This window comes from Bombina bombina, chromosome 5 (genome assembly GCF_027579735.1).
Source record: "Bombina bombina isolate aBomBom1 chromosome 5, aBomBom1.pri, whole genome shotgun sequence".
In the NCBI taxonomy this organism is placed as follows: domain Eukaryota; kingdom Metazoa; phylum Chordata; class Amphibia; order Anura; family Bombinatoridae; genus Bombina; species Bombina bombina.
In genome coordinates, this window is record NC_069503.1 from 1,004,007,896 (window position 1) to 1,004,033,041 (window position 25,146).

General features: G+C 43.3%; 1 protein-coding gene across 2 annotated transcripts in view; it reads left to right on the top strand.

Moving 5' to 3' along the window:
• Positions 1-25,146, top strand: part of VPS13B (vacuolar protein sorting 13 homolog B) — a 1,996,594-nt gene that overhangs the window by 275,559 nt on the left and 1,695,889 nt on the right. For both annotated transcript variants that reach the window (XM_053715243.1, XM_053715242.1), the window contains exon 5: positions 561-728. In XM_053715243.1, the coding sequence (XP_053571218.1) occupies positions 561-728 (168 nt within the window). The remainder of the gene's footprint in view (positions 1-560; positions 729-25,146) is intronic.

Sequence of the window (25,146 nt, forward strand, 5' to 3'; positions counted from 1 at the left end):
GTTTATTACTTTCTGTACACACATGCTTCTTTATCGTATCTCTGTAAACCAAAACTCAATATTTAGAACAATTGAAAATTAACATTTTGCTTATATATTCTGCCTCCTACTGGGAGTGGAATTTTTTTCTTCATTCTTTTATTACACAGGTTTTCTTTAACCTATACTTAAGTAAAGAAACTTTCAGAATAGGTAGGAATACCACAGGAAAACAAGCTGTTTTAAATGCCAAAATAAAGCATAAGGAGCTATTTGTAAACAATGTAATGCACTTCAGCAGATAAAAATGGATCATTGGAAAACTGTTCATTTTATTTTGTCAGAGCCATTGGACCTGCATAAGCAGTGCAACTTATGTCAAACTGGAAATTGTCAGAAATTATACAGTCCAATAATTTGTTGATAATACTAGAAGTTACACTAAATATGAGTAACCAACAATAGTTCATAGTGGACACACCACCAACAAAATAATAGCAGACTAATGTTTTTTAAAAATTTTTTTTTTATCATATAAATGTTGAAAAGAGGATATTTAATTTTTTTTTTCTTTCTCTTAGGTTATGTACAGAGTTTAATTACACGTGTTGTCAACAACGTTAACATTGTGGTGAATAATCTCATCTTAAAGTATGTAGAAGATGATATTGTTCTGTCTGTGAATATCACTTGCGCAGAATGTTACACTGTGGATGAATTTTGGGACAGGGCGTTTATGGACATTTCTGGTGAGTATATTGATTGTGTCCTTACTTTATTGAGTACAAATATACTTTTACTGTGTAATTTGCCAGTCCTCCATTTGGGTTCCTATACATGTTAAGGAAATTTGGGGTTGAACTTCCTTGTGGAACACATCATACTTTATTTTACCATCTCAATCAGGTATCACCCATATTTCTCCTGTGTTTCCTGCGTCCATCACTCCCCTGTTTTGCATGGAACATTGCTGTTCCAAGCTCATTTTGAAAATTAATAATCACCAGTCATGTAAATTTAAAAGTTGATCCATTTTGTTTTGTTGTACTGTATTACAAAGTGCAAACACACAACCAGGAGTCTTCAGTTCTTCTCAGGGAAATCCATCAGTAAAAGAAAGTGAAACTCTAACAGAAATCAACTTAAAGGGGGGACAGTCTAGTCAAAATTAAACTTTCATGATTGAGATAGGGCATGTAATTTTAACAACTTCCCAATTTACTTTTATCATCAAATAAGCTTTGTTCACTTGGTATTGGTTGAAAGCTAAACCTAGGTAGGCTCATATGCAAATTTCTAAGCCCTTGAAGGCCACCTCTCATCTCAGTGAATTTTGACAGTTTTTCACAGCTAGACAGCGGTAGTTCATGTGTTATATAGATAACATTGTGATCACTCCCGTGAATTATTTATGAGTTAGTCTGCAGAGGCTTAGATGCAAGGTAATCACAGAGGTAAAAAGTATATTAATATAACCGTGTTGGTTATGTAAAACTGGGAAATGTGTAGTAAAGGAATTATCAATCTTTCTTTTGTAAAATTATGATGGTCCACAGTCCTCCATAACATATGGGATATTTGCCGCCACTAGGAGGAGGTCAAGAACCCATGTCAGAGCTTTAAATCCATCCTACCTTCTATCTCTCTCTTAGTTTTGTTCTTGGCCTCTTTGGAGATGGTTGAGAATAGAGGTTGTTCCAGCTACTTGCGTATGGATTACAAATTGGGAGCTCAAATCTATGTGAGACCCAGTGTCCTTGGGAAGTATAATTTAAAAAGAAGACAGAAAATACTCTTCACAGCAGCTGAATGATACAGTGACACAAGAATACTCTGTATTAACGGGACTTCAGCCATAACTACCCTCAGGTGTTGCGGGGACTCAACCCTAGCCTCCCCCTGAGTGACCTATTGCAATCCTCTGCATTATTTGATACCTGCACTGGATAGGCTCTCTACTGGATACTGCTGCAGCTGCATTGACATGGGAATGCCTGGTAAGCCAGGGGAGGGGTGCTGCATAACAGCACACTTACAGCCCAGAGGCTATTTGTAGGTACTCTGACACAGGTACAGCATAGCCAGGGGACTTACCCTGCTCTCTTTATGACACCATTTGTTCTCTCTATCAGGTCCCTAATGGTTCTTTCATCATTATCAAAAAAGCCTCTGGCCCTTTGCAGCCGTCTGGCAACTCTTGGGAACTATTTGGGGCACTTTTAATATTTAGGTGTTTGTCACTTTTAAAAGACTGGTATTTGCTTTGTTGCCTGAGGTAGTAAATGTGAAAAATATTTCTTGTGCTGATAACCTAAAGGTTCAGATTTGATGACATCCTCTTGGCAGGTGTTTTTTTTTTTTGCCTTTAGGCAGCTGTACACCACTGCACACTCTTATGTGATTTATAGTGTACCCAATATACTATAATATGTGCAACAATATATTGTTTTGAACATAGTTATATATGGTGCCATTACCATTTATTATAACTATCTGCGCTATTTATACTTATTTATAAGTCAGTTAAGGATTGTACTCCACCATTTCCAGGACATGTAAACAAATAGTTTATTTGATGTCACTCCGCATTTTATATACTGTTGTACATTTTATGCTCTGTTGTACATCATACAGGTTCTATACTCTATTATGATACACAAATCGCTAAAAGCTGTTCATGTGCATTGCATGTTCAGCAGCACAAATAATTATTTCTCCAACATTGGTGTGTCCGGTCCACGGCGTCATCCTTACTTGTGGGAATATCTCTTCCCCAACAGGAAATGGCAAAGAGTCCCAGCAAAAGCTGGCCATATAGTCCCTCCTAGGCTCCGCCCACCCCAGTCATTCTCTTTGCCATTGCACAGGCAACATCTCCACGGAGATGGTTAAGAGTATGTGGTGTTTAGTTGTAGTTTTTTATTCTACTATCAAGAGTTTGTTATTTTAAAATAGTGCTGGTATGTACTATTTACTCTGAAACAGAAAAGGATGAAGAGTTCTGTTTGTGAGAGGAAGATGATTTTAGCAGACAGTAACTAAAATCGATTGCTGTTTCCACATAGGACTGTTGAGATGAAGTAACTTCAGTTGGGGGAAACTGTTAACAGACTTTTCTGCTTAAGGTATGACTAGCCATATTTCTAACAAGACTGTGTAATGCTGGAAGGCTGTCATTTCCCCTCATGGGGACCGGTAAGCCATTTTCTTAGTCTCAAACAGAATAAAGGGCTTAATATGGGCTATAAAACTGGTAGACACTTTTATGGGCAAATCGATTGCTTTATTTGTGCATTTTATACATGTTTATGCTTGTAATTCACACTTATAAGCTTGGGGAACGTTTTTTAACGTCAGGCACTGTGTTAGACACCTTTCCAGTCAGGAAGGGCCTTCCCAGTTGTAGGCTGAGCCTCATTTTCGCGCCATTACTGCACAGTTACTTTTGAGAGCAAGACATGCAGATGCATGTGTGAGGATCTGAAAGTAGTTGGAAAAGTTCCTAGAAGGCTTCATTTGGTATCGTATTCCCCCCTTGGTCTGGTAAAGTCGCAGCAAAGGCTGTAGCTGGGACTGTAGAGGGGTTAAAACTGTAACCGGCTCCGGTTTCTTTATTTTAAGGGTTAAAGGTGCAATACTTTTAATGCTTTAAGACACTGTGGTGAAAATTTGGTAAATTTTGAACAATTCCTTCATACTTTTTCACATATTCAGTAATAAAGTGTGCACTGTTTAAAATTTAAAGAGAGGTTTTTGTGCTTTATTGACAAGTTTAAGCCTGTTTAACATGTCTGTACCTTCAGATAAGCTATGTTCTATACGTATGAAGGTCAATGTGTTTCCCCCTTCAAAATTGTGTGATAATTGTGCCATAGCGTCCAAACAAAGTAAGGACAGTACTGCCACAGATAGTAAAATTGCCCAAGATGTTTCATCAGATGAAGGGAGTAGACATAGTTCTACATCATCTCCTTCTGTGTCTATGCCAGTTTTGCCCACGCAGGAGGCCCCTAGTACTTCTAGCGCGCCAATGCTTATTACTATGCAACAATTGACGGCAGTAATGGATAACTCCATAGCAAATGGGGGACTTTAAAAATGCATGGGGCAAGCATAGGGCTATCCTACGAACTAGATAAGTTTATACTGTTAGGTAAGGTCGGGCAGACTTGCTGGGCCTATGGCTCTTATCTGCCGTCAATATCTATGTTTCTATGTTTCTAAATATTTTATCCAAAATGCCTGCATATCAGAGAAAGCGCGATTGCTCTGTTTTAAACACTGAAGAGCAAGAGGGCGCTGATGATAATTGCTCTGTCATACCCTCACACCAATCTGAAGGGGCCATGAGGGAGGTTTTGTCAGATGGGGAAATTTCAGATTCAGGAAAAATTTCTCAACAGGCTGAACCTGATGTTGTGACATTTAAATTTAAATTAGAGCATCTCCGCGCACTGCTTAAGGAGGTGTTATCTACTCTGGATGATTGTGACAACCTGGTCATTCCAGAAAAATTATGCAAAATGGACAAGTTCCTAGAGGTTCCGGTGCACCCCGACGCTTTCCCTATACCCAAGCGGGTGGCGGACATAGTGAATAAGGAGTGGGAATAGCCCGGCATACCTTTTGTCCCTCCTCCTATATTTAAGAAATTATTTCCTATGGTCGACCCCAAAAAGGACTTATGGCAGACAGTCCCTAAGGTCGAGGGGGCAGTGTCTACTCTAAACAAGCGCACTACTATCCCTATCGAGGATAATTGTGCTTTCAAAGATCCTATGGATAAAAAATTGGAGGGTTTGCTTAAAAAGATTGTTGTACAGCAAGGTTACCTACTGCAACCCATTTCGTGCATTGTTCCTGTCACTACAGCAGCGTGGTTCTGGTTCGAGGAACTAGAAAAGTCGCTCAGTAGAGAGACTCCGTATGAGGAGGTTATGGACAGAGTTCACGCACTCAAGTTGGCTAATTCTTTTATTTTAGATGCCGCTTTGCAATTAGCTAGATTAGCGGCGAAAAATTCAGGGTTTGCAATTGTGGCGCGCAGAGCGCTTTGGCTAAAGTCTTGGTCAGCGGATGTATCTTCCAAGACAAAATTGCTTAATATCCCCTTCAAGGGTAAGACTCTCTTTGGGCCAGAATTGAAAGATGTTATTTCAGACATCACTGGGGGAAAGGGCCACGCCCTCCCACAAGATAGGCCTTTCAAAGCCAAGAATAAGTCTAATTTTCGTTCCTTTCGCAATTTCAGGAACGGACCGGCCTCTAACTCTGCATCCTCTAAACAAGAGGGTAATGCTTCTCAAACCAAACCAGCCTGGAAACCGATGCAAGGCTGGAACAAGGGTAAGCAGGCCAAGAAGCCTGCTGCTGCTAACAAAACAGCATGAAGAAAGTAGCCCCCGATCCGGGACCGGATCTAGTAGGGGGCAGACTCTCTCTCTTTGCTCAGGCAAGAGATGTTCAGGATCCCTGGACACTAGAAATAGTTTCTCAGGGTTATCTTCTGGAATTCAAGGAACTACCCCCAAGGGGAAGGTTCCACATGTCTCACTGATCCTCAAACCAAATAAAGAGACAGGCATTCTTACATTGTGTAGAAGACCTGTTAAAGATGGGAGTGATACACCCAGTTCCAACGGCGAAACAAGGAATGGGATTTTACTCAAATCTGTTTGTAGTTCCAAAAAATGAGGGAACTTTCAGACCAATTCTGGATTTAAAGATCCTAAACAAATTTCTCAGAGTACTATCGTTCAAAATGGAAACCATTAGAACGATTCTACCCACAATCCAGGAAGGTCAATTTATGACTACCGTGGATCTAAAGGATGCGTATCTACATATTCCTATCCACAAAGAACATCATCAGTTCCTAAGGTTCGCCTTTCTGGACAAACATTACCAGTTTGTGGCCCTCCCATTCGGGTTAGCCACTGCTCCAAGGATTTTCACAAAAGTACTCGGATCCCTTCTAGCGGTTCTAAGAGCAAGGGGCATTGCAGTAGTACCGTACTTGGACGACATTCTAATACAAGCGTCGTCTCTTTCAAAGGCAAAGGCTCACACGGACATCGTTCTGGCCTTTCTCAGATCTCACGGATGGAAGGTGAACATAGAAAAAAGTTTCCTATCTCCGTCGACAAGAGTTCCCTTCTTGGGAACAATAATAGATTCTTTAGAAATGAGGATTTTCCTGACAGAAGTCACAAAGTCAAAACTTCTAAACGATTGTCAAGTTCTTTATTCTATTCCTCGTCCTTCTGTAGCTCAGTGCATGGAAGTAGTAGGGTTTATGGTTGCAGCAATGGACATAGTTCCTTTTGCGCGAATTCATCTAAGACCATTACAACTGTGCATGCTGAAACAGTGGAATGGGGATTATACAGACTTGTCTCCAGTGATTCAAGTAGATCAGAAGACCAGAGACTCACTCCGTTGGTGGCTAACCCTGGACCACCTGTCCCAGGGAATGAGCTTCCGCAGACCAGAGTGGGTCATCGTCACGACCGACGCCAGTCTAATGGGTTGGGGCGCGGTCTGGGAATCCCTGAAAGCTCAGGGACTATGGTCTCGGGAAGAGTCTCTTCTCCCGATAAACATTCTGGAACTGAGAGCGATATTCAATGCTCTCAGGGCTTGGCCTCAACTAGCAAAGGCCAGATTCATAAGATTCCAATCAGACAACATGACGACTGTTGCTTATATCAATCATCAGGGGGGAACAAGGAGTTCCCTGGCGATGAAGGAAGTGACCAAAATAATAAAATGGGCGGAGGATCACTCCTGCCACCTATCTGCGATCCACATCCCAGGTGTGGAAAACTGGGAGGCGGATTATCTGAGTCGTCAAACATTCCATCCGGGGGAGTGGGAACTCCACCCGGAGATCTTTGCCCAGTTGACTCAATTATGGGGCATTCCAGATATGGATCTGATGGCGTCTCGTCAGAACTTCAAGGTTCCTTGCTACGGGTCCAGATCCAGGGATCCCAAGGCGACTCTAGTGGATGCACTAGTAGCGCCTTGGACCTTCAACCTAGCCTATGTGTTTCCACCGTTTCCTCTCATTCCCAGGCTGGTAGCCAAGATCAAGCAGGAGAGGGCCTCGGTGATCTTGATAGCTCCTGCGTGGCCACGCAGGACTTGGTATGCAGACCTGGTGAATATGTCATCGGTTCCACCATGGAAGCTACCTTTGAGACAGGATCTTCTTGTACAGGGTCCTTTCGAACATCCAAATCTGGTCTCCCTCCAGCTGACGACTTGGAAATTGAACGCTTGATTCTATCAAAGCGTGGGTTTTCAAATTCTGTGATAGATACTCTAGTTCAAGCCAGAAAACCGGTAACTAGAAAAACTTACCATAAAATATGGAAAAGATATATCTGCTGGTGTGAATCCAAGGGATTCTTATGGAATAAGATCAAAATCCCTAAGATCCTTTCCTTTCTACAAGAGGGTTTGGATAAAGGATTATCAGTGAGTTCTCTAAAGGGACAGATTTCTGCGTTATCTGTCTTACTACACAAACGACTGGCAGCTGTGCCAGATGTTCAAGCATTTGTTCAGGCTCTGGTTAGGATCAAGCCTGTTTACAGACCTTTGACTCCTCCCTGGAGTTTAAATCTAGTTCTTTCAGTTCTCCAAGGGGTTCCGTTTGAACCTTTACATTCCATAGATATTAAGTTGTTATCTTGGAAAGTTTTTTTTTTGGTTGCTATTTCTTCTGCTAGAAGAGTTTCTGAGTTATCTGCTTTGCAGTGTTCTCCGCCCTATCTGGTGTTCCATTCAGATAAGGTTGTTTTGCGTACTAAACCTGGTTTTCTTCTAAAGGTTGTTTCCAACAGAAATATTAACCAGCAGATAGTTGTACCTTCTTTGTGTCCGAAACAAGTTTCAAAGAAGGAACGTTTGTTACACAATTTAGACGTAGTCCGTGCTCTAAAATTCTATTTAGAAGCTACAAAAGAGTTCAGACAAACATCTTGTCTGTTTGTCGTCTATTCTGGTAAAAGGAGAGGTCAAAAAGCGACTTCTACCTCTCTTTCCTTTTGGCTTAAAAGCATTATCCGATTGGCTTATGAGACTGCTGGACGGCAGCCTCCTGAAAGAATCACAGCTCACTCTACTAGGGCTGTAGCTTCCACATGGGCCTTCAAGAACGAGGCTTCTGTCGATCAGATATGTAAGGCAGCGACTTGGTCTTCACTGCACACTTTTGCCAAATTTTACAAATTTGATACTTTTGCTTCTTCGGAGGCTATTTTTGGGAGAAAGGTTTTGCAAGCCGTGGTGCCTTCTGTTTAGGTAACCTGATTTGCTCCCTCCCTTCATCCGTGTCCTAAAGCTTTGGTATTGGTTCCCACAAGTAAGGATGACGCCGTGGACCGGACACACCAATGTTGGAGAAAACAGAATTTATGCTTACCTGATAAATTACTTTCTCCAACAGTGTGTCTGGTCCACGGCCCGCCCTGGTTTTTTAATCAGGTTTGATGAATTATTTTCTCTAACTACAGTCACCACGGCACCCTATAGTTTCTCCTGTTTTTTCCTCCTGTCCGTCGGTCGAATGACTGGGTTGGGCGGAGCCTAGGAGGGACTATATGGCCAGCTTTTGCTGGGACTCTTTGCCATTTCCTGTTGGGGAAGAGATATTCCCACAAGTAAGGATGACGCCGTGGACCGGACACACCGTTGGAGAAAGTAATTTATCAGGTAAGCATAAATTCTGTTTTTTACATAGGCAACATGTATACTACATTTGATGCTTATGTCATGTACAGATTTAATAAACTTTGTATACACTTATGTGTGAGTTTATATATTTTTGGATCTATTGGAAAAAATTGTTTGGATATCTGAACTGATTCTGTTTGTCCTTCAAGAGATAGAGTTTTTGTTCTCTTTGAAGCAGAGTCCTCCTTACTGACCAGCAGTCCTATCTCATATTGTCAAAGATCCTTAAGAGGCGGCAGCCTTCATACAAGTATTTGGAGGATATGGGAATAATTTATCCCAGTACCTGTGTAACCTCACTGTTTTTACCCTTCATCTAAAGGGTCAGTTTATGGCTATTATTGGCCTCAAGGATTATTATCTGCACATCCCTATACACAGGGATTACTTTCAGTTCCTCATGTTTGTATATCTGCAAAACGTTGCAAGTTTGCCACCCCATGTGTGAGGCAATCTTGCCAGTTAACAGAAACAGGACATTTCATTTATTGCTTATCTGAATGACATACTAGTGCAAGCTTATTTCCTGTCACTAACTATTGCTCATACTCACCAGCTTCTGTCTTCATTCAATTCTTTGTTTGGAGTATCAATGTACCGAAAAGCTCATGGTGGCGGTAGGTCTTATGGTAGCTGCTTCAGATGTACTTTATTTTGCTCCCTTTTCATTTGAGACCCCTTTAATGGCTATCCTACCTCAGTGGTCAAAGTATTATTTACATTTGGCTTTAGATTTTCCATCCGTCAATCTTTTTCTTGAGGACACAAAGTCTGTCTTTGACCTTTGGGACATCCTTCCTACATCATTCTTGGTTTATTGTGCTGACAGATGCATGTCTCTCTGGCTGTGGGGCGGTCTGGGTTTCTCAAAGAGTGCAAGGAGTTTTGTTTCCTCTAGCGTCAAGGTTACCAATCAACATTCTGGTACTTTGCGCGATCTTTTGGCACTCAACCCTGGCCCCTGTTAAAGGAGGAAAAGTTTATCCGTTTTCTACATAAATTATCAAGGGGGATATCCGCAGTCCACTGGCTATGCAGGAAGTGTCTAAAACTCTGTATTAGGCAGAGAAGACTCTTTTGCCCCCTATTGGCAATGCACATACCAGGTGTGAACAACTGGGAGGTGGATCATCTCAGCGGTCAATTGGTCCATCCAAGAGAGTGGTCTCTTTATTAGGACATTTTCGATCACTCAGAGATGAAAAAGGGCTTACAGGACATAGATGTGACAACATCTCATTTAAATCACATGCTTCCAAGCTATTGTGCGAGATCAAAAGATCCAATTATTATCCTAATAGACGCCTTGGTGTGTCCATGGGACCTTCATCTAGCATACCTGTTTCCAAGAATCATACTTAAACCAAACAGAAGTCAATGTTAGTAATATTGATTTCTTTTGCATGATGTACCGAGTCCACGGATTCATCCTTACTTGTGGGATATTATCCTTCCTAACAGGAAGTGGCAAAGAGAGCACCACAGCAGAGCTGTCTATATAGCCCCCCCTTAACTCCACCCCCCAGTCATTCTCTTTGCCGGCTCTAAGCAGGAAGGGTAAAGTGAAAGAGGTGTTAAGCTGTTAGTTTTATTTTATCTACAATCAAGAGTTTGTTATTTTTAAATGGTACCGGTGTTGTACTATTTACTCTCAGGCAGGACATAGATGAAGATTTCTGCCTGGAGGATGATGATCTTAGCATTTGTAACTAAGGTCCACTGCTGTTCCCACAGAAGCTGAGGAGTACAGGAAAACTTCAGTGTGAGGAACGGTTTCTTGCTATACAGGAATGAGGTATGTTCAGTCATATTTTCTGCAGAGACTGTGTTAACTCAGAAAGGCTGACAGTGTCCCCATTAGGGGAAGGGTAAGCAGTAATCCTAGTGTTATCAGAGGCTTTACTAGCTTGCATAAAGGGTTAATTTTTTTGTGGGCACTCAGTTTGTTATGAGAAATTGGGACAAACGTTTGTGTGTCTGGGAGTAACGTTTTCAGTTTTATGGGACATTTGCTTGAGGGTTCTTTTGGTTTATTTGGGGTTGTTTATAACCCACATGGCTTTCAGGCAAGGTTTGTTAGTTTTGTGTAGGCCCCAGCAACATCGAGTGAGGTGGGCGGGCCTATTTTCGAGCCTCAGTTTCGCACTTTGCTATTCAGACAAGCAGCAAGCAACTTCTCCTGAGGTCCTGATTGTCTTCTGAGGGCCTAATTGAAGCTTTAAACCCCATTTCTCTTGTTAAGTGTAGTCAGTCCACGGGTCATCCATTACTTATGGGATTATATCTCTCCCCAACAGGAAGTTGCAAGAGGATCACCCAAGCAGAGCTGCTATATAGCTCCTCCCCTCACATGTCATATCCAGTCATTCTCTTGCAAGTCTCAACAAAGGAGGTTGTGAGAGGAGACAGGAGTTTTTTACTTAATTCTTCAATCAAAAGTTTATTTTAAAATGGCACCGGAGTGTGCTGTTTTTTCTCTCAGGCAGTATTTAGAAGAAGAAGATCTGCCTGCGTTTTCTATGATCTTAGCAGACGTAACTAAGATCCACTGACTGTTCTCGCGCATTCTGAGGAGCGGTAACTTCAGAAAGGGGAATAGCATGCGGGGTCCTCCGCAAATGAGGTATGTGCAGTATAATATTTTCTAGGAATGGAAGAAAACACTGCCGTTACCCATATGATGTAAGTACAGCCTTTAATGCAGTAGTAGCGACTGGTATCAGGCTGTTAAATGTATGCGCAGTTGAGTTATTTTCTAGGGACTAGAATTTGACTGAGAAAATACTGTTAATACTGAAATAAATGTATAAGCCTTAACTGCAGTAGAAGCGACTGGTAGCAGGCTTAGTGATAACTTTACATAACACTGGAAAAGTTGTTTTTAAAACGTTTACTGGCATGTTATTCGTTTTGTGAGGTACTTTGGTGATAAATCTTTTTGGGAATGATTTTTTTTCCACATGGCTAACGTTTATTTCTGCATAGAAACCGTTGTAACAGGTCTCCCACTGTTGTAATATGAGTGGGAGGGGCCTTTTTTAGCGCCTTGTTGCGCAGATAAAATTCTAGCACAGTCTTCCTGCCTTTTCCTCCTTGATCCAGGACGTCTCCAGAGAGCTCAGCGGTCTTCAAAATTCAATTTTGAGGGAGGTAATCAGTCACAGCAGACCTGTGACAGTGTGTTTGACTGTGAGAAAAACGTTAAATCTAAAATTGATTATCCGGTTGTGGGTATTGAGGGGTTAATCATTCTGTGGGTGACGGATCTGATCCGGGGAGACCGGATTCAGAAATTTTAAATTTAAGCTTGAGAACCTCCGTGTATTGCTAGGGTAGGTGTTAGCGGCTCTGAATGAATGCGACACGGTGGCAATCCCAGAGAAATTATGGAGGCTGGATAAATACTATGCGGTACCGGTGTGTACTGACGTTTTTCCTATACCTAAAAGGCTTACAGAGATTATTAGCAAGGAGTGGGATAGACCCGGTGTGCCTTTTTCCCCTCCTCCGATATTTAGAAAAATGTTCCCAATAGACGCCACCACACAAGACTTATGGCAGACGGTCCCTAAGGTGGAGGGAGCAGTTTCTACTTTAGCCAAGCGTACCACTATCCCGGTGGAGGATAGCTGTGCTTTCTCAGATCCAATGGATAAAAAATTAGAAGGTTACCTTAAGAAAATGTTTGTTCAACAAGGTTTTATATTACAGCTCTTGCATGCATTGCGCCCGTCACTGCTGCGGTGGCGGCATTCTGGTTTGAGTCTCTGGAAGAGGCTATTCGCACAGCTCCATTGGATGAGATTATGAACAAGCTTAAAGCCCTTAAGCTAGCTAATGCATTTGTTTCGGATGCCGTGGTGCATTTAACCAAACTAACGGCTAAGAACTCCGGATTCACCATCCAGGCGCGCAGAGCGCTATGGCTTAAATCCTGGTCAGCAGATGTAACTTCTAAATCTAAATTGCTTAATATTCCTTTCAAAGGGCAAACCTTATTCGGGCCAGGCTTGAAAGAAATTATTGCTGACATTACTGGAGGTAAGGGTCACTCCCTTCCTCAGGACAGGGCCAAATCAAAGGCCAAACAGTCTAATTTTCGTGCCTTTCGTAATTTCAAGGCAGGAGCAGCATCAACTTCCTCCGCCCCAAAACAGGAAGGGACTGCTACTCGTTACAGACAGGGTTGGAAAGGCAACCAGTCTTGGAACAAGGGCAAGCAGGCCAGAAAACCTGCTACTGCCCCTAAGACAGCATGAAGTAAGGGCCCCCTGTCCGGAAACGGATCTAGTGGGGGGCAGACTTTCTCTCTTTGCCCAAGCTTGGGCAAGAGATGTCCAGGATCCCTGGGCGTTGGAGATCATATCTCAGGGATATCTTCTGGACTTCAAAGCTTCTCCTCCACAAGGGAGATTTCATCTTTCAAGGTTATCAGCAAACCAAATAAAGAAAGAGGCGTTTCTACGCTGTGTACAAGACCTCTTATTAATGGGGGTGATCCACCCAGTTCCGCGGTCGGAACAAGGGCAAGGATTTTATTCAAATCTGTTTGTGGTTCCCAAGAAAGAGGGAACCTTCAGACCAATCTTGGACTTAAAGATCCTAAACAAGTTCCTAAGAGTTCCATCATTCAAAATGGAAACTATTCGAACCATCCTACCCATGATCCAAGAGGGTCAGTACATGACCACAGTGGACTTAAAGGATGCCTACCTTCACATACCGATTCACAAGGATCATTATCGGTATCTAAGATTTGCCTTCCTAGACAGGCATTACCAGTTTGTAGCTCTTCCCTTCGGGTTAGCTATGGCCCCAAGAATCTTTACAAAGGTTCTGGGCTCACTTCTGGCGGTACTAAGGCCGCGAGGCATAGCGGTGTCTCCGTACCTAGACGACATTCTGATACAAGCGTCAAGTTTTCAAACTGCCAAGTCTCATACAGAGATAGTTCTGGCATTTCTGAGGTCGCATGGGTGGAAGGTGAACGTGGAAAAGAGTTCTCTATTACCACTCACAAGGGTCCCCTTCTTAGGGACTCTTATAGATTCTGTAGAGATGAAAAATTTACCTGACGGAGGCCAGGTTATCAAAACTTCTAAATGCTTGCCATGCCCTTCATTCCATTCCACACCCGTCAGTAGCCCAGTGCATGGAAGTAATCGGCTTAATGGTAGCAGCAATGGACATAGTACCATTTGCGCGCCTGCATCTCAGACCGCTGCAATTATGCATGCTCAGTCAGTGGAATGGTGATTACTCAGATTTGTCCCCTCTAATAAATCTGGATCAAGAGACCAGGGATTCTCTTCTCTGGTGGCTTTCTCGACTCCATCTGTCCAAAGGGATGACCTTTCGCAGGCCAGATTGGACGATTGTAACAACAGATGCCAGCCTTCTAGGTTGGGGCGCAGTCTGGAACTCCCTGAAGGCTCAGGGATCGTGGACTCAGGAGGAGAAACTCCTCCCAATAGATATTCTGGTATTAAGAGCGATATTCAATGCTCTTCTAGCTTGGCCTCAGTTGGCAACACTGAGGTTCATCAGATTTCAGTCGGACAATATCACGACTGTGGCTTATATCAACCATCAAGGGGGAACCAGGAGTTCCCTAGCGATGTTGGAAGTATCAAAGATAATTCGCTGGGCAGAGTCCAACTCTTGCCACCTGTCGGCGATCTATATCCCAGGCGTGGAGAACTGGGAGGCGGACTTCCTAAGTCGTCAGACTTTTCATCCGGGGGAGTGGGAACTTCATCCGGAGGTCTTTGCTCAACTAATTCATCGTTGGGGCAAACCGGAACTGGATCTCATGGCTTCTCGACAGAATGCCAAACTTCCTTGCTACGGATCCAGGTCCAGGGACCCGGGAGCGGCGCTGATAGATGCTCTAGCAGCCCCTTGGGGTTTCAACATGGCTTATGTGTTTCCACCATTTCCGCTGCTTCCTCGGCTGATTGCCAAGATCAAACAGGAGAGAGCATCAGTGATTCTGATAGCACCTGCGTGGCCACGCAGGACCTGCTATGCAGATCTAGTGGGCATGTCGTCCTGTCCACCATGGTCTCTACCTCTGAGACAGGACCTTCTAATTCAGGGTCCTTTCAACCATCCAGATCTAATTTCTCTGAAGCTGACTGCATGGAGATTGAACGCTTGATTCTATCAAAGCGTGGCTTCTCGGAGTCAGTTATTGATACCTTAATACAGGCTCGGAAACCTGTTACCAGAAAAATTTACCATAAAATATGGCGTAAATACTTATATTGGTGTGAATCCAAGAGTTACTCTTGGAGTAAAGTTAGGATTCCTAGGATTTTGTCCTTTCTACAAGAGGGTTTAGAAAAGGGTTTATCTGCTAGTTCATTAAAGGGACAGATTTCTGCTCTGTCTATTCTGTTACACAAACGTCTGGCAGATGTTCCAGACGTTCAGGCTTTTTGTCAGGCTTTGGCTAGGATTAAGCCTGTGTTTAAGACTGGTGCTACGCCGTGGAGCTTAAACTTAGTTCTTAAAGTTCTTCAAGGTGTTCTGTTTGAACCCCTCCATTCCATTGATATTAAGCTGTTATCTTGGAAAGTTCTGTTTTTGATGGCTATTTCCTCGGCTCGAAGAGTCTCTGAGTTATCTGCCCTACACTGTGATTCTCCTTATCTGATTTTCCATTCAGACAAGGTAGTTCTGCGTACTAAACCTGGGTTTTTACCTAAGGTGGTTTCTAACAGGAATATCAATCAAGAGATTGTTGTTCCATCATTATGTCCTAACCCTTCTTCAAAGAAAGAACGACTTTTGCATAATCTGGACGTAGTCCGTGCCCTGAAGTTCTATTTACAGGCAACTAAAGATTTTCGTCAAACTTCTTCCCTGTTTGTCGTTTACTTGGGACAGAGGAGAGGTCAAAAGGCTTCGGCTACCTCTCTCTCCTTTTGGCTTCGTAGCATAATACGTTTAGCCTATGAGACTGCTGGACAGCAGCCTCCTGAAAGAATTACAGCTCATTCCACTAGAGCTGTGGCTTCCACCTGGGCCTTTAAAAATGAGGCCTCTGTTGAACAGATTTGCAAGGCTGCAACTTGGTCTTCACTTCACACTTTTTCAAAATTTTACAAATTTGACACTTTTGCTTCTTCGGAGGCTATTTTTGGGAGAAAGGTGCTTCAGGCAGTGGTTCCTTCTGTTTAAAGTTCCTGCCTTGTCCCTCCCATCATCCGTGTACTTTAGCTTTGGTATTGGTATCCCATAAGTAATGGATGACCCGTGGACTGACTACACTTAACAAGAGAAAACATAATTTATGCTTACCTGATAAATTTATTTCTCTTGTAGTGTAAAGTCCACGGCCGCCCTGTCTTTTAAGGCAGACCTAAATTTTAATTAAACTCCAGTCACCACTGCACCCTATGGTTTCTCCTTTCTCGTCTTGTTTCGGTCGAATGACTGGATATGACATGTGAGGGGAGGAGCTATATAGCAGCTCTGCTTGGGTGATCCTCTTGCAACTTCCTGTTGGGGAGAGATATAATCCCATAAGTAATGTATGACCCGTGGACTGACTACACTACAAGAGAAATAAATTTATCAGGTAAGCATAAATTATGTTGTTATCGCTTCCTAAGGGCAGGTTGGGCCACAGCAGAGCTGTGGCAAGGTGCTATAGGAGTTTTTAACCGGTGTTAGACAATTGTCAATCCGTTTTTTTTCATTTGGGGGTCTATTGTTTATTTACTTGTGGTGCAATCCTTCTAAAGCTTAGTGGGTACACTGTTAAAATTTTAGAAAATTTGAAGCAATTTTAACCTGTTTTGCAGTTTGTGTATGCCTTTTTTTCTCTTAAAGGTACAGTACCTTTTTTGCAAATTGTGTTTTTTTCATTAAATAAAGTGTTTTCCAAGCTTGCTTGCTTCATTACTAGCCTGTTAAACATATCTGACACTGAGGAAACGTATTGTTCAATTTGTTTAGAAGCCATTGTGGAACCCCCTCTAAGAATGTGTCCCAATTGTACTGATATGTCTATAAATTGCAGACAGCATATTTTGACTTATAAGAATTTGGCATTAAATGATTCTCAGACAGAAGGAAATCAGGTTTCGCCATCTAGTTCTCCCCAAGTGTCCCAACCAGTTACGCCCGCACAAGCGACGCCAAGTACTTCTAGTGTGTCTAATTCTTTCACCTTGCAAGATATGGCTTCAGTTATGAATACTACCCTCACAGAGGTTTTATCTAAACTGCCAGGGTTGCAAGGGAAGCGCAGTAGCTCTGGGTTAAGATCAAATGCTGAGCCTTCTGACCTTTTAGTAGCCGCATCCGATATTCCCTCACAATGTTCTGAGGTAGGGATGAGGTATTTGCTGTCTGAGGGAGAGATTTCTGATTCAGGAGAGATGTTCCCTCAGACAGATTCAGATATGACGGCATTTAAATTTAAGCTAGAGCACCTTCGCTTATTGCTCAGGGAGGTTTTAGCTACTCTGTATGATTGTGACCCTATTGTAGTTCCAGAGGAATTGTGTAAAATGGACAAATATTTAGAGGTTCCTGTTTACACTGATGTTTTTCCAGTCCCTAAGAGGATTTCGTACATTGTTACTAAGGAGTGGGATAGACCAGCTATTCTGTTCGCTCCCCCTCCTGTTTTTAAGAGAATGTTCCCCATTTCTGACACCATAAAGGACTCATGGCTAAGCGTACAACTATACCTATTGAAGACAGTTGTGCTTTCATTGATCCTATGGATAAAAAGTTAGAGGGTCTCCTAAAGAAAATTTTTGTTCATCAGGGTTTTCTTCTTCAACCTATAGCGTGCATTGTTCCGGTAACCACTGCAGCTGCTTTTTGGTTTGAGGCTCTAGAAGAGGCTCTTCAGATGGAGACCCCACTAGATGATATTTTGGACAGAATTAAGACCCTTAAGTTGGCTAATTCTTTTATTACAGACGCAGCTTTTCATCTTGCTAAGTTAGCAGCAAAGAATTCCGGTTTTGCCATTTTAGCGCGAAGAGCGTTATGGCTTAAGTCCTGGTCAGCTGATGTGTCATCTAAATCTAAGCTTTTGTCCATCTCTTTCAAAGGTAAGACCCTATTCGGGCCTGCACTGAATTAGATAATTTCAGACATTACTGGAGGGTAGGGTCATACCCTCCCTCAGGATAAGTCAAATAAGTCAAGGACCAAACAAAATAATTTCTCCAACATAGGTGTGTCCGGTCCACGGCGTCATCCTTACTTGTGGGATATTCTCTTCCCCAACAGGAAATGGCAAAGAGCCCAGCAAAGCTGGTCACATGATCCCTCCTAGGCTCCGCCTACCCCAGTCATTCTCTTTGCCGTTGTACAGGCAACATCTCCACGGAGATGGCTTAGAGTTTTTTAGTGTTTAACTGTAGTTTTTATTATTCAATCAAGAGTTTGTTATTTTGAAATAGTGCTGGTATGTACTATTTACTCAGAAACAGAAAAGAGATGAAGATTTCTGTTTGTATGAGGAAAATGATTTTAGCAACCGTCACTAAAATCCATGGCTGTTCCACACAGGACTGTTGAGAGCAATTAACTTCAGTTGGGGGAACAGTGTGCAGTCTCTTGCTGCTTGAGGTATGACACATTCTAACAAGACGATGTAATGCTGGAAGCTGTCATTTTCCCTATGGGATCCGGTAAGCCATGTTTATTACGATCGTAAATAAGGGCTTCACAAGGGCTTATTAAAACTGTAGACTTTTTCTGGGCTAAATCGATTCATTATTAACACATATTTAGCCTTGAGGAATCATTTTATCTGGGTATTTTGATATAATAATATCGGCAGGCACTGTTTTAGACACCTTATTCTTTAGGGGCTTTCCCAAAGCATAAGCAGAGCCTCATTTTCGCGCCGGTGTGGCGCACTTGTTTTTGAGAGGCATGGCATGCAGTCGCATGTGAGAGGAGCTCTGATACTTAGAAAAGACTTTCTGAAGGCGTCATTTGGTATCGTATTCCCCTTTGGGCTTGGTTGGGTCTCAGCAAAGCTGATACCAGGGACTGTAAAGGGGTTAAAGTTCAAAACGGCTCCGGTTCCGTTATTTTAAGGGTTAAAGCTTCCAAATTTGGTGTGCAATACTTTTAAGGCTTTAAGACACTGTGGTGAAAATTTGGTGAATTTTGAACAATTCCTTCATGTTTTTTCGCAATTGCAGTAATAAAGTGTGTTCAGTTTAAAATTTAAAGTGACAGTAACGGTTTTATTTTAAAACGTTTTTTGTACTTTGTTATCAAGTTTATGCCTGTTTAACATGTCTGAACTACCAGATAGACTGTGTTCTGAATGTGGGGAAGCCAGAATTCCTATTCATTTAAATAAATGTGATTTATGTGATAATGATAATGATGCCCAAGATGATTCCTCAAGTGAGGGGAGTAAGCATGGTACTGCATCATTCCCTCCTTCGTCTACACGAGTCTTGCCCACTCAGGAGGCCCCTAGTACATCTAGCGCGCCAATACTCCTTACTATGCAACAATTAACGGCTGTAATGGATAATTCTGTCAAAAACATTTTAGCCAAAATGAACACTTATCAGCGTAAGCGCGGCTGCTCTGTTTTAGATACTGAAGAGCATGACGACGCTGATAATAATATTTCTGAAGGGCCCCTAACCCAGTCTGATGGGGCCAGGGAGGTTTTGTCTGAGGGAGAAATTACTGATTCAGGGAACATTTCTCAACAGGCTGAACCTGATGTGATTGCATTTAAATTTAAGTTGGAACATCTCCGCATTCTGCTTAAGGAGGTACTATCCACTCTGGATGATTGTGACAAGTTGGTCATCCCAGAGAAACTTTGTAAAATGGACAAGTTCCTAGAGGTGCCGGGGCTCCCAGAAGCTTTTCCTATACCCAAGCGGGTGGCGGACATTGTTAATAAAGAATGGGAAAGGCCCGGTATTCCTTTCGTCCCTCCCCCCATATTTAAAAAATTGTTTCCTATGGTCGACCCCAGAAAGGACTTATGGCAGACAGTCCCCAAGGTCGAGGGAGCGGTTTCCACTTTAAACAAACGCACCACTATACCCATAGAGGATAGTTGTGCTTTCAAAGATCCTATGGATAAAAAATTAGAAGGTTTGCTTAAAAAGATGTTTGTTCAGCAAGGTTACCTTCTACAACCAATTTCATGCATTGTCCCTGTCGCTACAGCCGCATGTTTCTGGTTCGATGATCTGATAAGAGCGGTCGATAGTGATTCTCCTCCTTTGGAGGAGATTATGGACAGAATCAATGCTCTCAAATTGGCTAATTCTTTCACCCTAGACGCCACTTTGCAATTGGCTAGGTTAGCGGCTAAGAATTCTGGGTTTGCTATTGTGGCGCGCAGAGCGCTTTGGTTGAAATCTTGGTCGGCTGATGCGTCTTCCAAGAACAAGCTACTTAACATTCCTTTCAAGGGGAAAACGCTGTTTGGCCCTGACTTGAAAGAGATTATCTCTGATATCACTGGGGGTAAGGGCCACGCCCTTCCTCAGGATCGGCCTTTCAAGGCAAAAAATAAACCTAATTTTCGTCCCTTTCGTAGAAACGGACCAGCCCAAGGTGCTACGTCCTCTAAGCAAGAGGGTAATACTTCTCAAGCCAAGCCAGCTTGGAGACCAATGCAAGGCTGGAACAAGGGAAAGCAGGCCAAGAAACCTGCCACTGCTACCAAGACAGCATGAAATGTTGGCCCCCGATCCGGGACCGGATCTGGTGGGGGGCAGACTCTCTCTCTTCGCTCAGGCTTGGGCAAGAGATGTTCTGGATCCTTGGGCGCTAGAAATAGTCTACCAAGGTTATCTTCTGGAATTCAAGGGACTTCCCCCAAGGGGGAGGTTCCACAGGTCTCAGTTGTCTTCAGACCACATAAAAAGACAGGCATTCTTACATTGTGTAGAAGACCTGTTAAAAATGGGAGTGATTCATCCTGTTCCATTAAGAGAACAAGGGATGGGGTTCTACTCCAATCTGTTCATAGTTCCCAAAAAAGAGGGAACGTTCAGACCAATCTTAGATCTCAAGATCTTAAACAAGTTTCTCAAGGTTCCATCGTTCAAGATGGAAACCATTCGAACTATTCTTCCTTCCATCCAGGAAGGTCAATTCATGACCACGGTGGATTTAAAGGATGCGTATCTACATATTCCTATCCACAAGGAACATCATCGGTTCCTAAGGTTCGCATTCCTGGACAAACATTACCAGTTCGTGGCGCTTCCTTTCGGATTAGCCACTGCTCCAAGGATTTTCACAAAGGTACTGGGGTCCCTTCTAGCTGTGCTAAGACCAAGGGGCATTGCTGTAGTACCTTACTTGGACGACATTCTGATTCAAGCGTCGTCCCTTCCTCAAGCAAAGGCTCACACGGACATTGTCCTGGCCTTTCTCAGATCTCACGGGTGGAAAGTGAACGTGGAAAAGAGTTCTCTATCCCCGTCAACAAGGGTTCCCTTCTTGGGAACAATAATAGACTCCTTAGAAATGAGGATTTTTCTGACAGAGGCCAGAAAAACAAAGCTTCTAGACTTTGTCGGATACTTCATTCCGTTCCTCTTCCTTCCATAGCTCTGTGCATGGAAGTGATCGGGTTGATGGTAGCGGCAATGGACATAGTTCCTTTTGCGCGCATTCATCTAAGACCATTACAACTGTGCATGCTCAGTCAGTGGAATGGGGACTATACAGACTTGTCTCCGAAGATACAAGTAAATCAGAGGACCAGGGACTCACTCCGTTGGTGGCTGTCCCTGGACAACCTGTCACAAGGGATGACATTCCGCAGACCAGAGTGGGTCATTGTCACGACCGACGCCAGTCTGATGGGCTGGGGCGCGGTCTGGGGATCCCTGAAAGCTCAGGGTCTTTGGTCTCGGGAAGAATCTCTTCTACCGATAAATATTCTGGAACTGAGAGCGATATTCAATGCTCTCAAGGCTTGGCCTCAGCTAGCGAGGGCCAAGTTCATACGGTTTCAATCAGACAACATGACAACTGTTGCGTACATCAACCATCAGGGGGGAACAAGGAGTTCCCTAGCGATGGAAGAAGTGACCAAAATCATTCTATGGGCGGAGTCTCACTCCTGCCACCTGTCTGCTATCCACATCCCAGGAGTGGAAAATTGGGAAGCGGATTTTCTGAGTCGTCAGACATTGCATCCGGGGGAGTGGGAACTCCATCCGGAAATCTTTGCCCAAGTCACTCAGCTGTGGGGCATTCCAGACATGGATCTGATGGCCTCTCGTCAGAACTTCAAAGTTCCTTGCTACGGGTCCAGATCCAGGGATCCCAAGGCGGCTCTAGTGGATGCACTAGTAGCACCTTGGACCTTCAAACTAGCTTATGTGTTCCCGCCGTTTCCTCTCATCCCCAGGCTGGTAGCCAGGATCAATCAGGAGAGGGCGTCGGTGATCTTGATAGCTCCTGCGTGGCCACGCAGGACTTGGTATGCAGATCTGGTGAATATGTCATCGGCTCCACCTTGGAAGCTACCTTTGAGACGAGACCTTCTTGTTCAGGGTCCGTTCGAACATCCGAATCTGGTTTCACTCCAGCTGACTGCTTGGAGATTGAACGCTTGATTTTATCGAAGCGAGGGTTCTCAGATTCTGTTATTGATACTCTTGTTCAGGCCAGAAAGCCTGTAACTAGAAAGATTTACCACAAAATTTGGAAAAAATATATCTGTTGGTGTGAATCTAAAGGATTCTCTTGGGACAAGGTTAAGATTCCTAGGATTCTATCCTTCCTTCAAGAAGGATTGGAAAAAGGATTATCTGCAAGTTCCCTGAAGGGACAGATTTCTGCCTTGTCGGTGTTACTTCACAAAAAACTGGCTGCTGTGCCAGATGTTCAAGCCTTTGTTCAGGCTCTGGTTAGAATTAAGCCTGTTTACAAACCTTTGACTCCTCCTTGGAGTCTCAATTTAGTTCTTTCAGTTCTTCAGGGGGTTCCGTTTGAACCCTTGCATTCCGTTGATATTAAGTTATTATCTTGGAAGGTTTTGTTTTTAGTTGCAATTTCTTCTGCTAGAAGAGTTTCAGAATTATCTGCTCTGCAGTGTTCTCCTCCTTATCTGGTGTTCCATGCAGATAAGGTGGTTTTACGTACTAAACCTGGTTTTCTTCCAAAAGTTGTTTCTAACAAAAACATTAACCAGGAGATTATCGTACCTTCTCTGTGTCCGAAACCAGTTTCAAAGAAGGAACGTTTGTTGCACAATTTGGATGTTGTTCGCGCTCTAAAATTCTATTTAGATGCTACAAAGGATTTTAGACAAACATCTTCCTTGTTTGTTGTTTATTCTGGTAAAAGGAGAGGTCAAAAAGCAACTTCTACCTCTCTCTCTTTTTGGATTAAAAGCATCATCAGATTGGCTTACGAGACTGCCGGACGGCAGCCTCCCGAAAGAATCACAGCTCATTCCACTAGGGCTGTGGCTTCCACATGGGCCTTCAAGAACGAGGCTTCTGTTGATCAGATATGTAGGGCAGCGACTTGGTCTTCACTGCACACTTTTACCAAATTTTACAAGTTTGATACTTTTGCTTCTTCTGAGGCTATTTTTGGGAGAAAGGTTTTGCAAGCCGTGGTGCCTTCCATTTAGGTGACCTGATTGCTCCCTCCCTTCATCCGTGTCCTAAAGCTTTGGTATTGGTTCCCACAAGTAAGGATGACGCCGTGGACCGGACACACCTATGTTGGAGAAAACAGAATTTATGTTTACCTGATAAATTACTTTCTCCAACGGTGTGTCCGGTCCACGGCCCGCCCTGGTTTTTTTAATCAGGTCTGATAATTTATTTTTTTTAACTACAGTCACCACGGTACCATATGGTTTCTCCTATGCAAATATTCCTCCTTAACGTCGGTCGAATGACTGGGGTAGGCGGAGCCTAGGAGGGATCATGTGACCAGCTTTGCTGGGCTCTTTGCCATTTCCTGTTGGGGAAGAGAATATCCCACAAGTAAGGATGACGCCGTGGACCGGACACACCGTTGGAGAAAGTAATTTATCAGGTAAACATAAATTCTGTTTTTCGTTCCTTTCGAAACTTCAAGGGTGGTCCCAATTCCTCTTCCTCTGCTACAAAGCAAGAGGGGAACTTTGCTCAACCCAAGCCAACCTGGAGACCTAATCAGGCTTGGAACAAGTGTAAACACGCAAAAAAGCCAGCTGCTGCCACTTTGTCAGCATGAAGGGGTAGCCCCCAATCCGGGACCGGATCTAGTAGGGGGCAGACACTCTCTCTTTGCTCAGGCCTGGGCAAGAGACGTTCAGGATTCCTGGGCAGTAGAAATTGTAACCCAGGGATACCTTCTTGATTTCAAGGATTCCCCTCCAAGGGGGGAGGTTCCATCTTTCTCAATTTTCTGTAAACCCGACAAAAAGAGAGGCGTTCTTACGCTGTGTAGAAGACCTTTTTACCATTGGAGTGATCTGCCCAGTCCCAAAAGCAGAGCAGGGACAGGGGTTCTACTCCAATGTGTTTGTGGTTCCCAAGAAAGAGGGAACTTTCAGACCAATTCTAGATCTCAAGATCCTAAACCAATTCCTAAGAGTCCCATCTTTCAAGATGGAGACCATCTTTCAAGATGGAGACCATTCGGACTATCTTACCATTGATCCAGGAGGGTCAATATATGACTACCGTGGACTTAAAGGATGCATATCTACACATTCCTATCCACAAAGATCATCACCAGTTCCTCAGCTTCGCCTTTCTGGACAAGCATCATCAGTTTGTGGCTCTTCCCTTCGGGTTGGCCACGGCGCCTCAAATCTTCACAAAGGTGCTAGGGTCCCTTCTTGCGGTTCTAAGGCCGCGGGGCATAGCAGTGGCGCCTTATCTAGACGACATTCTATTTCAAGCGCCGACTTTCCAACTAGCCAAGTCCCACACGAACTTAGTGTTGGCTTTTCTAAGATCTCACGGGTGGAAGGTGAACGTAAAAAAGAGTTCTCTTTTCCCCCTCACAAGGGTTTCATTTCTAGGGACTCTGATAGACTCGGTGGACATGAAAATATTTCTGACGGACGTCAGGAAATCAAAGATTTTGTCCACCTGCTGAACTCTTCATTCCATTCCTCAGCCGTCAGTGGCTCAGTGTATGGAGGTAATCGGTCTAATGGTAGCGGCAATGGACATAGTTCCGTTTGCTCGCTTGCATCTTAGACCACTGCAACTATGCATGCTCAATCAGTGGAATGGGGATTATGTAGATTTATCTCCTCAGATAAATCTGGATCAAGAGACCAGAGACTCTCTTCTTTGGTGGTTTTCACAGGATCATCTGTCCCAGGGAATGTGTTTCCGCAGGCCAGATTGGGTTATAGTGATAACAAAAGATATAAGGAGGGTGGTGCATATAGAACATACACCACACTCCTAGGGGGCGCTAACAATA